Below are 17,278 nucleotides of genomic sequence, written 5' to 3'. Positions count from 1 at the left end.
TATGATTAACAGTGTCCTTTAAAGACTGCCTATCACTTTAATTTTTTTTAAATTCCCAATCTCCTTTGGCCAAAGAGGTAAAGGACTTTATCTCTTCTACTTGTCCTCCAAAAAAGTTTCCTCCTAGGTTCCATTCTTCTTTTTTTTTTTTTGGTACCCTTCCAGGGTAGTTGTCTATACTTCTGTTCCAATTCATAGCTTTAATGATTCTTCTGCACTTTCTGCCATTGCTAGCTTCCTAGCTGGGCATCACTGCCACGTCCAGAGGCATCTTGGTTCAGTCAGGGCTTGGCCTTTTCCATCCCTGCCTACCATTACTTGACTTGCTCTCTGCCTCTAACACCATTTCCCTTTTCCTCTGCCTCCACCCATACTCCAGGACACTGTGGCAGATGCAATCCTTCAACACAAAATCAACAGGCTTCGTGTGATGCTGCTCACTTGCTCTTTATGTTTTAGCAGTTTTGTGTGCCACTTCCCCAAGTATTCCATCTTACTCGTGTCCTTGCACATGCTGTTGCTTCCTTCTGCTTAAAGTACCTTCTCCCTCTTTACCTGTCTGAGGAAGACACCCCTGAAGCTCAGTTCAGGCCTCATCTCCTTTGTGAGGGCAGACAGTCAGTCTTCCATCCTGCATTGCACACTCAACTCTGTATAGACCCCATCTGTAGGACTCAGCTTTTCTCATTCTACCCATTGTCTGTATGTCTGTGTGCCCTGTGGACCAAGCTCCTCAGAAGCAATGAGCTGCTGCCCTTTCTCTGCATCCCAGGTGTAATACCTGGCACCTGTTAGGTAACTCGTAAATGTTTGATGAAAGAACAAATGAGCTAAGAAAATCATACTTAGAATCCATGTTCTTTGCAAAAGTGTTTTTGTGTAATAAAGAAGGATAAGCTAATTATAAGTACAACAGGAAACGTTTCCCCATGTCACGAGACTCACTTGAGCAGATTGGTAGCAGTAGACGACCCCCAGTCATCTCCCACAGGCACCCAGTTTTATTGAGACTGGCGTTCACATTGGTCCTGGCATGATCGACAACCCGATGAACCCGGACAAGACTAAGATAAACTACTTGTCCTCCTGTAGAATAAATATTTCAAATAAAGTCAACCCAGGAAAGTCAGGCCAAGCAGCTATTGATTGCTGAAAGCCTGAACTTAAGCCCAATGAATATTCCAAAGTTCACCTCCATGCAGCTTGCCTAAATGGTGATCAATATGCAATTACTGCCCCCTTTAAATGTGCCTTATACTGCCTACCTGAAGAAGGGTTTTACTTTTAAATCCTTTGTTTCTTGAATTTGCTTAGGCAGGGAAAAAGAGAGGCTTGACTACTCTAGAGTGCTTTGCCTTTAGTATATCAAACAATTCTGTTTTGTTTGTGAGATGGTTTCAATGTATGCCGAATGGTAACTGAAGGTGCCCTGTACTGTGACCGTCATCCATTTCAAGAGACCTTTTCCTGAGTGACTAAACAATGAGGATTCTGTATCTCAGTTTCCTAATTTCTGCTCACATGATTATCTGCCCGAGTCATCACCTTTGTAAATTCAAATTCGTAAAGTAGAATGCTGAAGTCTAGCTACAGCGAAAACAAATACATTATTTGTCTAGGTTCATGTTAGAATTTTATCTTGATGCACAAAATCCTTTCCTGCTGAATTTGGAACCTTGTTTACTCTGCTCCTGATATTTAAGATTTTATATTCCTCTCCGATGCACCTTCTTCTTACTGATGCCACAGCTGGAACCTTTTGCTATTTCTCACTTGCACAGTTGCCATAGTCTCCTCACTGTCCTCCCTGCCCCCAAACTTGGTTGCTCCAGTCCCTTCATGTCACTGCTGCCAGGGTGAGCCATCTAGATGTGTCCATCTGGGGCCTCCCTTGCTGACACCTCTCATACCTTCTCAGTATTTATGGGATGGGGCAGGTTCCTTGGTGGCAAGTCTAGAGACCTGATGTGACGGTGTCCTTGCCCACCTGTCCTCAGTCATCTTCCACTCCTGGCCATCTGTAACTACCTTTAATTCCCCACTGGTACGTTCACATAGGGCTTCTGAACCACGTGCTGTATATCCACCACTGCCACAGTGTCACCACTGTCCCTTCAGACTCAGTGCAGATGTCAGGCACCTGCCATTTGACACCTTCACTGACTTCTCCCAGGTGAAGTTAGTTACCTCTACCTCTCACCTTCTTAGACTTAATTTATTTCTATTACTAAGGTTTTAGAAAATTACTTACATTGCTTAAAGACAGGAACCTTATAATTCCTGGCAGCTAGACTAGTTAGTGCCTGCTGTGTAAGGGTGCACTCACTAGTAGCTTTCTTTTTCTCAAACTCAGAGGCTGAACTAAATTAGGTCATTTGTGAGTATCTGTGAATTGTTTTGATTAATCCATAGCAAGGAGAAGAAATGTAAGACTGTTCATAATACACCCTGTTTTATTTCCTTGACAATATTTCCTATCAAGTACCTTAATTTTTCTTTGTCTCCTGCAGTTAGAACATAAAATGCATGAGATCTTTTATCTTTACAGGAGAGGTATCCAGTAAATATTTGTATGTTGAATAATACAAGAGGATAAATTTTATGCTGATTTATACTTTTCCCTGATTTTTTCTTATTAATTTGGTCTCCCCAAATAGATTAAAAAATTTTTTTAAGCAGAAGCCATGTCTAACTTTATTTTCTCTCGTATCTATCACAATACTGAGTAAGTGCTCAGTAAGCATTGTGTACTGGCTTGGTTGATTGATTTGCCATCTCTGCCAAAATAGGAAATGACTGACTTGCTCCTCTCTACCTTGGAGTGTTGAAGAAAAGAAACATAAGATTATAGAAAAGTAGACTGTTATGGTTTTGGTGCTTAAATGGTCTCTAAGGTCTCTAAGGTCTAAGGTCTCCAATAGTATTGGGAGGTGGTGGGATCTTTAAGAGGTGGGGCCTAGTTGGGCATCATAGCACATGCCTGTAATCCCAGCTACTCAGGAACTGAGGTCAGAGAATCACAGGGCCAGACTGGCCAACTTAATGAGACCCTGTCTCTAAATGACATTTTAAAAAATTAAATAAAAATGGCTGGATATAGCCCAGTGGTAGAGCATTTGCCTAGCATGGGGGGTTCAGTCTCCAGTACCACAAAGGAATAAAAGAGATGGGCCTATTGGAAGAAAGTTAGCTCACAGGTGTGCCCTTGAAGGAGACAGGGATCCTCTCCCTCTCCCTTTCTCCTGGCGGCAATGAAGCGAGCAGCTCCTACATGTGCTCCTGCCATGATGTACTGAGCCACCACAGGCTCAAAGCGAGAGATCCCAGCAACTGTGAACTAGAACCCTGAAACCATGAGTCTGAATAAATCTTTCCTTCTGATAAGTTGTTTATCTGCGGTTTTTTGTCACAGTGGTGGAAATCTGACTAACACTTAGAGAAGTATCTGCAAGAGCAGTAGCCAGTGGTGGGCTTATCCTAGGAACTCTGACTTCAAAGGAGGAATTCCCTTTATTTTTTTAAATAGTTAAATTTTTCTAATTCTAAAAGTATCACATATTTATTATGGAAAAAGAAAGATACTGAAAAGTAAAAAAGGGATAATATGATGCAGAAAAAGCATTTGACGAAGTTCAGTGCCCTTTCATGACAAAAACAAAAACAAAAACAAAACTCTAACAGGAAGTAGAAGGGAACTTCTTCAACCACTGATAGAGCATCTACAACAAACCCACAGTTAACATTATATTTAGTGGGGAAAGAGTGGAGACTTCTCCCTAAGATTAGCAATAAGACAAAAATGTCCTGTTTGGCATCAAACTAAATGTCCTAGTCAGGACAGTTAGGTAATAAAATGAAATTAAAGGCATCCAGATTGCAAAGGATGAAGTAAAATTGTTTTTATTTGTAGATAACATCTTATATACGGAAGATCCTAAAAAATATACAAAAAGAAACTACTAAAATAAACAAGTTCAGCAAGGTTGCAGGATATGAGATCAATATATAAAAATCAGCCATATTTCTGAGGTTTTTATTGGGGTGGGAGAAGATTGAACCCATGCTAGGCAGGTGCTCAGCCACTGAACTGCATCCACAGCTTGGCTGTATTTATACATACTTGCAATGTGCAGTCCGACAGCATCAGGAATAAAATACCTAGGAATAAATTTAACAAAGAAGTTCAAATTTTATACTAAAAAATCTATGAAATGTTGTTGAAAGAAATTAAAGATCTAAATAAATGGGAAAAAATTCCATATTTATGGGTCAGAAGACTTACTATTGTTAAGAGGCAGTACTCCCCAGAGTGACCTACAGATTCAACCCAATGCCTATAGAATCCTAGCTGATATCATTTTTAGAAGGTGACAGGCCGTCCCTGAAATGCATATGAAATTATAAGGGACCCAGAATAGCCAAACAGTCTTAAAAAAGAACAAAGGAGGAGTACTCCAAATTTCAAAACATACTACAAAGCAGTGGTGAGCAAGACAGTGTGGTACTAGGTCAAGGTTAGACATATAAGACAATAGAATATTATTTTGAGAATCCAGAAATATAACCAAGTGTACATGGACAGCAGTGCCAAGACCATTAAATGGGGAAAACAAAGTCACTTTCAATGAATGATGCCAGACAACTAGACAGCCACATGCCAATGAATAAAGTTGGACCTTTGCCTCATATGCAAATAGAAACTCAAAATGGATCTGAGACCCAAATGTAAGAACTAAAACTATTAAAGTCTTAGAAGAAAACATAGGGGTCAATCTTCATGACACTGATTTAATAACATGAAAGACACAATGAAAAAATAAATTGAACTTTGTCAAAATTAAACACTTTTGAGCTTCAAAGGATAATTCAAAGAAAGTGAGAAGAAAATCCCCAGAGTGAGAGGAATCACTGAAAACTCTTACAACTCATTAATAATGGTAACTAACCCAATTTAAAGATGGGGAAAGCATTTGAATGGACATTTTGACAAAGAAGATATACCAGTAGCTGATGAACACATGAAAAATTGCTTGATATCATTAGTTATCAGAGAAATGCAAATGAAAAGGACAAGATACCACTTCACACCCACTAGGATAAGTAGAACCAAAAACTCAGATAAGCTTTGGCAGAGTATGGGGACGTCAGAATCTTTATAGGATGCTGATGGGGTGTGAATGGTGCAGCCACTCTGGGAAGTGGTGTGGCAGTTCCTCTAAAGGTTAAGCAGAGTTCCTGTGTGTCCCACCTTTCTGCTCTTGGGTATTCATGTGCTCAAGAGAAATGAAAACACGTCTCCATAAAAGCATGTACACAAGTGTTTATAGCAGCATCATTCATGATAGCAAAAAGGTGAAAGCAACCCAAATGTCCATCAGCAGATGACAGACAAATCCTGGGTTGTATATACTGATCAGCCATAAAAAGACACAAATTACTAATACATGTGCTACAGCATGGGCGAACTGGAAAATGCCAAATGGAAGAAGCCAGTCACAGGACCCCACGTGTCACATGATATCATTTACTTGAAATGTCTAGAATAGGCAAATCCATACAGACAGAACAGTGATACATACAGATAGATCAGTGATTGCTTAGGACTAGAGAGAGGGCGGACTTGGGGGGGTTATAGTTAAAGGGTACATGGTTTCTTAGGGTAATGAAAATGTTCTATAATTGGAGTGGAGGTTACATATATCTGGAATTGACTACAAACCATTGAGTTGTGCATTTTAAATGGGTGAATTATATAGTATGTGAATCATATCTTGCTAAAGTTATTAAAAAGAAAGAAAAAGAAAAAGGAATAAGAAATCATCTGTAATAGCACCATCCTGAAATAATCTCTCCTAGTATTTTGATCTCTTTCTTTTTAACACATCTTTCATACAATTGTAGTACTGCTTCGTAGGAAATTTTGAATATTACCTTTTCTGTTTACCATTTTAACCATAAGAGTTTTTTTGTAATATTATATACTCCTGACTGTTAACAAGTATGTAATATTCCATTTAGATATAATGTGACCATTTTCTCACGGGGCATTTTTTTCCCATTATTATGAGACTGAAATAAATACACCTTTTCTTTCTTTCTTTCTTTCTTTTTTTTTTAAAACACGATAACTTTCCCTTTAAATGCCTCACATGAAACCTCTTTTATCCCAGGGAAAAGAAGATCTCCCGGAGCAGTGCCCTCAAAGTGCTGGACCATGCCATGATTGGGCCCGAGGGCACAGACAATTGCCATAAGTTCGTTGACATTCTTGGCTTAAGAACCATCTTTCCTCTTTTTATGAAATCTCCCAGGAAGATCAAGAAGGTGGGAACCACGGAGAAGGAACATGAAGGTAGGCCGGCTGGAGGAGGTGGCCTAATCCAGGGGCGTGATGAGAAACGGGGAAATGGGTATTGCTTTGAAAAACTGCCAGGCATTTGGGGCACGGACTCATGGGAGGAAGAGCGTGTCCTTTTCCTTTCTGCCTTCTGGTTTCTGCATGCGTGGAGTAGCAACTCAGACTCCAGGCCACTGGCCTCTGCTGTTTGAATCCTGGTGGTTCCAGTTCCTTCTGCCCTGTTAATAAGCCTGTGTGCAAAGGCTTTGTTTTCTTCACTACCATTTGTAGCGAGGTGTCTCTCTGATGGAAGACCCTTTTGAAAAGAGTAATGAGGTGGCAGCACATGTCACCTCCGGAGTGCTGCTTTCATGTATTTCTGTATTAAAGTATGATTCAGCCAACATCAGGAATTGCCGAAATAAACTATTTACAGCCCAGGCTCCCCTTTTTATGTCTCTCCTCCTTGATGGTGCACACTCCCAGCAAAATGCCGCCATGAATTGTGACGCTGTAACCAGAGTAGTTACTGCTGGGCCAGTTCCTTCCTGCAATTGTCTAGTGGCCTGCTGCGTCCCTCCCCACAGTAAAAAGCCATAGTGCAATCTGGAAGCCTGGGATTTATGAGCATTGACAGCTGCACTGGAGACCAGCAAGCACTTGCACCGGGGAATGTACGTGGTTGGATGGTTATTTTAGAGTGGGGAGGGCGAGGAGGGGTGAGGAGGTAGCATGTGAGATGGGAGGAGAACTTGCTCTGCTTGGTTAACTTGGTTGTCTGGTCAGAAGCAACATTGGTCACAGGGTTAGGATGGTGTGCATGTCAGTGATAGGTGGAACTGGCACGTGTGTCTGCACTATCTTTTGCATTCTTTACCCTCCTAGATAGAAATTTGAGAGCTCTTGTCCTTGTCTACTCAAATTAACTGGGTTTTGTCTCCCCCAACTTGGAGCGGCTGAAGGGATAGGGGTGTGGCTGTCTTTAGAGATGGCCTGCAGAGATGTCCTCTGTGATCAAGTTAGGTCTCCAGAGAGCAGAATGTCTGGCAGGAGCAGGGAGGAACTGGCAGTCAAAACCTGCAAGCGGAGACTGCAGCGTGCCTCGGGTCAGGTGTGGACCAGATGCTGGCTGTGAACACGTGGATCCCACTGCTGGCCTCTTTTCTTTCCCCAGTGTGACTTCAGCCAACTGCGGCTGTGGGAGAGGGCGTGGGACATCTTGGAGACGTAGGAGATAAAATTGTGTCCTTCGCGGCAGACCTGCTGTGCTCCTGTCCCGCTTCGTTTGTTTTTTGCATAGTCCTCACAGCCTGTGTAGTTGGTCCCCGTCCTTGTTTGTTCCAATGAGGAAGGAACCAGACCGAGGTTCTCCACTAACCAGGTGCATGACTTCAGAGCCTCTTTGACTTCCCTGGATTGCATTTTTTTTTTCCTAATCTATAAAAAGGGGAATGAGACTAACGAACTGGAAGCTCTGATGTCCGCACCTTCAGACTCTGAGGCCCAGGCTCTACTGTCAAGTTCGCTGTATAATCCTCAAGGACTGTGCTGTGACTGACCTGATGCTTCTACTGAGAGCCTTGGTGCTGCATCTGAGCATGCGTGAAGAGAGTGTGAAGGAAAACAGCCCTTAGCTGGCTGTTGCTCTGTGTTCATGGTACTGAGAAGAAAAAGAAGTGACAGATTCAGTGAGCAGCTGTTTTCTTTCTGAAAAATGTGCCCGGTGGCGTGCTGGTAACAGTACATTTGCTTTAGAGTACCCGCATTAGGAATTTGATAACATTATATTAGTGAGGGCAATGGCGTGGTAAGACAGCTCCTGGAAGGCATGTGTGGACTGTAATGCTGGTGAGGGTGGACTCTGCATCCTGAATACACCACACCCAGGAGCAGAAGCCAACCCCAAGGAGAAGGCACAGCCCTAGCCTCTTGCCACCTCTGCCTGCTGCTGCTGCTGCTCCTGGCAAATCGGTCCCCAGACTGCAAATGGTAGGGTGAGATGGAGGCAGAGCAGGACAGGGCATGTTGTGCAAGGTTTCTCTGTTCTGTCTTGCCCTCTAGATAAGTCCTGGGCTGCGATATAAGCACAGCACCCTTGTGTGCCAGTCTGGAGCACAGTAGCCTCTGGCCTTTAGGAGTACTTGCAACCACACCCAGCCTATTCCTGCCCCCAGGCTTCCATTGTGCTGTCCTCCATCTGCAGTGACCCTCTGACCTGTCTGCTGGCTCCCTTTTAGTCTTGCCTCTGGTTCTTAGTTTTGATGTCGCTTTCTGTGGAATACATATCACGTGCCTCTCCACTAGGTTAAGTCTAGGACTTTGTCTCATAGCACTTGAGATTATAGAACCAGTGACCTCGTTACTTCTGGGTCCCACTGCCTAGCATGGTGGTAGATGCACAGAAAATATTTACCGGGTACATAAATGAACAGCCACTTCCCCGAAAGATTGTCCACTGAGGACAGACATAGGTTTGGGACTGTCCCAGAACCACGCAAGGTCAATGTCAACACAGTTAACTTCAGTTCACATTGATGGTTGTCAGTCATATACCTGGAGTAAGTAAGTAAGTGGTCTTTCACCCAACTTGTTTGGAAGCAAATATGAATGGGTTGCTAGCTGTGGTTGACTTTGTCACATTGGTTTGGTGATGATGGCAGAAGGACCCCTTGATAGCCATGCCCTTGAGATACCTGCTGTGTACAGGATTTCCTTACAGTTGAGGGCACATTAGGACAAGCTTCTTTGGTAATCAATTTGCCAGTTCGGAGAGATACCCTGCATACTCCCCCCCCGCCTTTTTTTTTTTTTTCTTGTTAAGCCTCAAGGGCCTGTCCCCAATCCTGGTTGCCTTTTCGGAGTTCATTCTGGTCCATTCTCAGCCCCTGTCACCGCCAACGACCTTCCCCACACTCCTACAATAGCAGTATAGCCCAGTGTGGTACAGATGGGTCCACTGCTGATCAGCTGTGTGGTCTTGGGCAGGTTCCTAAACACTCTAAGCTTCAGTGGCCCCATCTATAAAATAGTGAGGCTGAAATCTACCACACAGGAGTATTGGGAGGTTCAGGTGATATGATACATACAGCTGGTCCATCCTGTCAGTCATCTGTGGGTTCCACCAACTGAGAGTCGAAAATAAGAAGGAAAAGAATTGTGTCCGTGCTGAGCGAACCTGTGCAAACTCTTTTCTTCTCATTCCCTAAGCAATACATCATCACAGCTATTTACATAGCATTTACATTGTATTAAGCATTATAAATAAGTAATCTAGAGATGATTTAAGTATTTGGGAGGGTGTGCATAGGTGATAGGCAAATGTTCTGCCACTTTCCATAAGGGGCTTGAACATCCAAAGGTTTTGACATCCATGGAGGGTCCTGGAACCCATTCTCTGAAGGGCTGACTTATATCCTTGGCATAGACCCAGAATAAAATGGGCACCTTAAGAAGCCTCGGGTCTCTCTCTAGCAGGACTGCCTCCAGTTCTGCCCGTCGTGGCCTTTGTCACATACACCCATTCCTTTCTAGAGGCTTGGCTGTGGGAGGTCTAGGAGAAGGGCTCCTTGCTCCATGATATGTGTAAAATGGGCAGACTCCTTCTCCAGGGCAGTATTGGGAGTCACACCGTGCTAAATAGTGAGGTGGCATGAAGCAGCCACGTTCCCAAGGCCAGCAAAAGGGCTTGAGAGAGGAGAACTTGTAGAATAAGGTGACTCTAGAGACGAGGAAAACCAAAAACTGCCCTTATAACCTAGAATTGCTGGTAATTCGTTCCCCTTTTGTGAGTTGGGGTGGAGAAGGAAAAGAATTATTATAATTGAAATCCATTCAGGTTTGCATAATAAAACCTTCAGAAATAGATCAGAGGAGGCCCTTGGCTTGGGGGATGGGTTGGAAAGGAATAATTTGCCCTTGGGTGCAGGAGCGTGACTGCTGGCTCCTCGGTTTTATAAAGAGCAGCACAGTGTGTATTGCCTCTGTGGCGTTAACTGCTTCAGAATAGGAGGGAGAAGAAAAGAGCTGGGATCCAGAAATGGCATCTGACCTTTACTTCTCGTCTCTTTTTAAAATTCTTATTAAAATGGGTCCAGTTTTCCTTGTATTGCCTCATTAGGTAGGTGAGTTATTGAGTTTGTAGCAGTTCTAGTTAATTGCGCTGTTTTAACATGGTTCCCCTGGAGGCTGTTAAGAGCTTTGGGGAGTGCGCTGCGGAGCAGCGTGTAGGTGTGTGGAGTGCACGCCAGGCGCACGCGCACATTTCCACCTTATCAGCAGTGACAGCAGTTGATAACAGATCAGCGCTTTAAAGAGTACTTTTCTGTCATCCACCGAGAATTGTACGTGAATCCGGGGGACCCCACGTGTCAGGGAGCTTGTAGTTGCCATGTGCTTCTTGGACTCCTAACTTGCACCACCCACCAGGGTTTGAAGAGGAAAATGCAAGGCCTTCCTGAGAATCAGAGGAGAGGGAGGTTAGCCAGTGCAGACAAAAGAGAAACACCTTACAGGTCTCTGTGGTGGGTTGTGCTGATGACATAGCATTATTTGGGGACAGTTTTTATCTGGACTCCTGCTCTGTTCAAGATATAACAAAGACCCAGGTGTGACAGGTCCTGTGTGGACAGGGAATAATTGGAGTGTTCGTCTTGGGAGGTTGCTCTTCCCAGGTTCCCTCTCCAGATCCCCATCCTCTTCCTGCCCCTCAGGCCCTTGTTTTCAGGTGTGTCACGCTACACACTGGCACGTTGGTCTCTTCTACTCCTTGCAGTCTTAACCTCCTCCGTGCTGTTGACTTCCAGATCTTCAGCCTCGTTTTCTCTCCCAAGCTGTAGTTGGCATAGCTGGTAACTAGCAGATAACTCCACAAACATTCAAACTCAGCTTGTTAAAACCATACCTGTTCCTTCGCCGTCCCAGCCTTTTCTGCTTTTCCTGCCCTGGTAAGTGGAACCACCCACAGCAGAAGTCAACACACTGCTTAATTCTGATGTTGCCACAGGTCACTGATCTTAAGCCCTTAGATTCTGCCCCATAAAAACCTCTGGAGTCAGCCCTCTCCTTTGCCACTGTCTCGGCCTTCATCACCTCTCTGAACTTCACTGCAACCTTACCAAGTCTCCCCGTTGGCCCAGTCGTCATGCCCTCCCAGAGTCTCAAAGGCACCAACCTGGGAGAGAGAGACATTCCCTCAGCAAATTTACAGTTTCAGGAAGAAGGAAAGTAGACACAGGAAACAGCAGTTTTATGGACACCTATCACAAAACTGTATTAGCAACTACAAAGACCGGAGTGCGTCATTATTGAAGGCAGAAAGATAACAGGAATGCTTAGAGCAGAAGATGCTTCTGATGGGAGGGAGACAATGACAGGGGCTGACACAAGGGACTGGGAACGTCAGCCAGCCACTGTTTGTTACTGCCGAATTCAGCATTTCCAGAATGTCTTCTCATCTGATCATCTTGGAGCCTTACAACAGCCCCACAAGGTCAGAGTCATTTCTCCTTCTGAAGATGAGGAAATCGTGAACCTCATTGAAGTCATGACTGTAGGTCCCACGGTGCGTAAGTAGCTGGATGGGGACTCAGACTCCCTCAGTTTCCAATCATGAACCTCACACTCACTTCAAAAAGTCTCTGCCGTTGGTATTTATTCTCCTGGGTGCAGACCAGCTTGCTCCTCTCTGAATTGCAGATGTAGTCAGAAGAATCTCTGATCTGAGGACCTTGGTTCTTGTGTTGGTACTGTGACACATCATCACGGTGGTGGAGATTCACTTATCCTTTCAATTTGCACAGTTATGAGAAGCAAATGGGAAAATGACTTGGTGAAATTTTTGTTAGGCCTTTCTAGTGCCTATCATAGTGCTTGGTGCCAGGTGGATGCTTAGTTAATATTGGATGAATTAATAAATGAATTTATTTAGCACCTGTGGACCGAGCTCTGGGATTGGTGGGATTAATATCCACCTTTGGGGAGGGTGAGAATCAAGTCAGTTGACTCCAGTGAGTATGACATAGCATGGGAGTTTGTAAGCATTAGTTTATTACAGATCACTATGTCATTTATTTATTTATTTATTTACTGGCAAAGAACTTTATTAACTTTTGTTTCAAACTTTATTCCCAGGCTCCTTCAGCTTAGTTAGCTGCAAAGAATAAAATGTGTGTAAGCAAAAACTGAAAACAGCTGCAGTGTCCAAGGGGCTTGGACTTAAAAATATTAGAGATGTAGTTTTTTTTAAATACACTTTTTTATTTTTATTTTTTTTAGTTGTTGATGGGCCTTTTATTTATTTATATGTGGTGCTGAGAATTGAACCCATTGCCTCACACATGATAGGCAAGCACTCTACCACTAAGCCACAACCCATCCCTAGAGATCTAGATCTTACCAGATCCATAAACAGAACGGTTTTAAAAAGCAGCCATAGCGTAAAACAGCAGCTCCCAGGAACTTCCTCAAGTTTATCTTCTTCAGAAGTTGATCACCTCAGTTTGCCTCATTCTTGGAAGCCTCATCAAAGTCCTCCACAAGAACGGGAACTCCTCCTCCTCTCCAGCGCAGGTGGTGCTTTCCCATCCATAGGTAGTTTGGACTGAGCTTCTGCCAGTGTCCTTAAGGTAGTCAGACTGCGCCAGGCTGGTTTAGGATGCTGGGTTGCATCTCTGTCGGTTGCTCTGCCTCAGCATGGCCTGTAATGGGGAAGCGTGTGCTGCCAGAGATGCCTGAACGTTAGGGTTGTTAAAGTGGATCGCTGTTCCTTGCTTTGTAAACACCCACCTCCGCAATACCGCAGATGCTGTTTACCCCTAACACCTTTAAGGAGAACTGAAGTTTTTAATCATCGGCTGTAGCTGTTCTTTGAACTCCACCTTCTTTCTGCCATCAGTTCCTTTCCCACCAGTGCACACTTGTGCCTGCAGTTTGGTGACTTTTTCCAGGTTCAAGATAGTTTCTTTCATCTTGTTGGAGCAGAAAAGGAACCACACCAGGGACTAAGGTTGGAACTTAGGGAGTTGTAGGCACACCAACTGAGATCAGGTGCACACGCAGGGATTCAGGATGGCTGCCGGATCACTATTTTAATCCCCCAGATATCAAACTGTGATAAAGAGGTTGTGGCATCTCAGAAGGAGTGTCCTAAGGAATTCTGGGAAGGCTCACGAGAGGAGCTGGCGTTTGAGAATTCTCTGAAGAATCAATAATATTTCATTTTTACACCAGTGTGGGAGTGGCAGAGGGGACATGGCAGAGGTATAGACAAGTTTAGCTGGCTACTATGATATGGATGATTAAGAACATGGGCTTTGGAGAAAGATGAGACTTGAGTTTGTGTTTGGGTCCTGTCATTTACCAGCTCTGTGACACTGGGAAAGCTGCTTAACGTCTCTGAGTCTATATTTCCTCAATTGTAAAATTGGAATAATCTTAGGATATATCTCAAGGGTGACATGAAGACTAAATTAAATAACACAGATCAAATGTCAGTGCAGTCCCTGTTTCACTAGTACTGGTGACTGGAATGAGAATGGGTTTCCGGTTTATGTTCCTCTTCCTTCTACTGTGTTGGCAATTGGAAGAGCAAAAAAAATGCTTTTCCCACCCCAAATCTGCCAGTCCTAGCAGCAGAATATAAACCAATCCTGTACGGAATATAAAACAGAAACCTTCCTAGAAAAGATATACCAGGGAGCCCAGGTCCCTGCTGCTCTGCACAATCTGGAACAAATTTCTGAGATATTTTTCTCCATTTTTTATTCCTCAAGCTTGAAAGTCACAGAAGTTAGTTGTAGTCAGAACAATGAGCAAGTGAAGAGTGAACAGGATCTGATTTAAGAATGGCAGTAAGCATGTGCCAACGGGCACTGTGTGTTAAACACGGGGGAGAATGCCTTGCTGTTGTTTTTTGTTGCTATTTGAATAATTGGTGGATCAGTTCCTGTTCTCTCCCTCCAGCTGCTTATGTCATTCTTGACCTCACACGACAGAATGTGGGATGCAGCAATCACAGGGTGTTTGGGTTTGGGGTTCCTCTCACCAGGCTGGAGGGGGTGATTTTGAGTGTGGCACATCTGCTTTGCTAACTGGCCTGTCGTTAAGGGCTTACCCACAGGTCTTTCCCAAGGAGTGGCTTATTCCTTTGCCACTGAGGAAGACAGTGAGACAGAAGGTATTTGCCATCCTAGAAGCTTCTGGGGAGGGGAGGAGGAAACAGGCCAGCGCACATCTATAGAGCACCTACCAACACAGGTGTCCGTGCTGTAGGGATCAGGCATTTCTGTCTTCTTCTTACAGATCAGTGTTAGATTGTTATCATCAAATGCTTTTTAGCAGGTAAATGACACAGGCAGAATTTGGGCTTAAGTTAGCTTCTAAAGCTGCTCCCAACAGCAAGGTGACTACCAGGGTCTTCTGGTTAGTATTCCAGAGGCAGCACAGGGTTGTGGGAGGATTGTTTATATAGACAGGCAGACCTGGTTTCAGATTCCATCTCTACTTACAAACTAGCTCCTAGCCTTGGGAAAGTTGTTTCTCTCTTGGGATCTTGAATTCCTCTCCAATCAAACAGGTCTGATAAAAGTTTCCCAAGATGTTGTTCAAAGAATAATGAGTATCCTACATAGTCTCTCGCATTGGACCTTCAGTCAGTGGTAAGATAGTCACTGCATATTTAGCTTCCTTTCAGAAATAGTCCTTCCCTCCCTCTCCCAGTTTCCATGTTTACATGTGGGACACAAACTCTTTTGCTTTTGTGAATGTAAATCCCAGCTGAACTGGGACTCTAGGTGAATAGACTGGATCATAACAGACCCAGAGAGATGGGACGCCACTGTTCATCATGACAGCCTATTACCCTGTACCCACAGTTATGATTCTGGCTATTGCTGCTCTGTGAAAATTCAGCACTTCTTGGATGAGGTACCAGACTCCTTTTCTGTTTCAGTTTCAGGCTCCCATTCTAGACAACCTTCTGAGAGGGTCTGTTTCTGTGGGTAGGTACCCAAAAGGTAGGTGAGTGAGGCCTCATTCATTCTTGTATTAGACAAACCACTTATCCCTGCCTTGTCCCAGGCTTGGTATTCTAGGTAGAGGGTGACCAAGTCCCAGGCCAGCCAGGAAGGCATAGAAACCCACATTTAGATTACAAGGTAAAAATGAAAGATAAATGAGCTCACAGCCCACCTAGGAGACAGACAGAGAAGCCTGATTTCTATTCGAGGTAAGAGGTAGGAGGAAGCGTGGGGCACGGGGTGAGGTGCAAACACTGAGGACAGCTCCTAACCCAACCCGGGTGGGCCACTGGAAATGAGCCAGACCTGTGGTAGAAGTTAGCCAGGTGAAAGAATGTCAAGTGGAACAAGGAGCACGTATAAAATAAGAGATGGAGAGGACAGGCTGCAGGGAGCCTTAACCCTGGCTGCCCATCAGCGTCATGTAGAATCTTGTTGGGATGTAATCTCCTGGGACCTGTGCTCAGAGGATCCGACTCCCCCAGGCTGTGTAAAGCCAATGGGTTGGTTTTTTTTTTTAACTTAACTCCCCAGGAATAACCTGTGAGACCAGCCTGGCACCAGGCCTTGGTGACTAGATCATGGAGTGACTAGGTTTTTAAGCAGAAGCCAGACTGAAGAACCCTGCAGGGCGTCTTGAGGATTGACTCAGTTAATCTGCAGAGGGACTTAGGACAGAACTGGCAGCTGGTAAGCACTCAGGTGTTAGTAGTCATTACTGTTATGGTACTTATTTGTTTACTTTGTACTAAAAAAGGACTTCCTCATATTTTTACAGGTTATAGGTATCGCACTAATTTCAGATATTCTGACTGTTTCAGCTAATTTAGCAAAAATTCAATTTGATATTTAGGGCCTGGGTGGGGAGGGTGAAGGAGAAGCATTAATTACTCCTGGTTTTTTTTTTTCACATTTTTCATTTTGCCAGGTAAAAATAGTATAGCATTAGTAGAATCCTTATTCTGGAAGTAGAATTTTCTACGGATGTGTTGGTTATTTTTTCAATATAATTCTTGTTTGTTTTCATTTATAATCTTGATAAAATTTTATAGAAATGGTTTAGTTTGTAATTATCTTCTTCATGCAAGTAAAACAAATACTAGCAGTGGAGAACTAGCCAGGCCATTTTAGGTTATTTCTCTAGCCTTTTTAGTGTGATGGGCTGACAGATCTGACTCCATGAGAACGTTATAGGCCAGACTCTAAGGGAAATGACTAAACAGACTCCATTTTGCTCTGAGACTCCATGTTATGTAGGAAATAAGCTTCTCCCATGGGAACACCCCACCTCTGTGCCCATCATCAGTTACTTGGTGTGACATGTCTAATAATATAAAATGGCAACTCCTATGTAGTAAAGAATTGCTCTGTTTTGATCCCTGTTGCTCCTAAACAATGTACCACGTGAACGGTGATTGTGTGGATGTTAGCAACCATTCTTTAGTTTGTACCTAGGTAAGGGTCATTTTGACCCACTTCCCCCTCTGTCGATGATCTCATGATGTTAATGTGTAATTTCGAATCATAGCAACAGACACTTATGATTAATGTAATTTTTGGTATAAGAACCCCTACAACCCTGTGGTCGGGGCTGTTCTCCCAATAGCCATTTTTTGGGGCATTGTGTGAGACAGTCAGCCGGCCAGCTTAATAAAGACTCTCAAATTTGGACTTTTCAGTGGCGATCGGTCTGTTCTTAAGTTGCGCCCCATAACATTAAGTGGTGCCAAAATAGAGAAATAACACAGGAACTAGGCAGTGATTAACTATGGACCATGTTTTATTAAAATTCAACACATAATCTTGACTAGGATGTGCTTCCCAATGTTACCATTTGGGGGCCATTTTTATTCTTAGTACTCTAATAGGCATTAACATATATTATCTTATTTCACCTAATTCTGAGCTGTGTATTATTACCTGAGCT

General features: G+C 43.6%; 1 protein-coding gene across 1 annotated transcript in view; it reads left to right on the top strand.

Moving 5' to 3' along the window:
- Ctnnbl1 (catenin beta like 1) overlaps window positions 1–17,278 on the top strand; it is a 152,204-nt gene that overhangs the window by 85,849 nt on the left and 49,077 nt on the right. Inside the window, exon 11 of the mRNA XM_047541054.1 lies at window positions 6,171–6,352. Within this exon, the coding sequence (XP_047397010.1) occupies window positions 6,171–6,352 (182 nt within the window). The remainder of the gene's footprint in view (window positions 1–6,170; window positions 6,353–17,278) is intronic.

This window comes from Sciurus carolinensis, chromosome 2 (assembly GCF_902686445.1).
Source record: "Sciurus carolinensis chromosome 2, mSciCar1.2, whole genome shotgun sequence".
Lineage (NCBI taxonomy): Eukaryota > Metazoa > Chordata > Mammalia > Rodentia > Sciuridae > Sciurus > Sciurus carolinensis.
The sequence above is the reverse complement of the archived record's forward strand: the minus strand, read 5'-3'. Positions and strand labels throughout refer to the sequence as shown.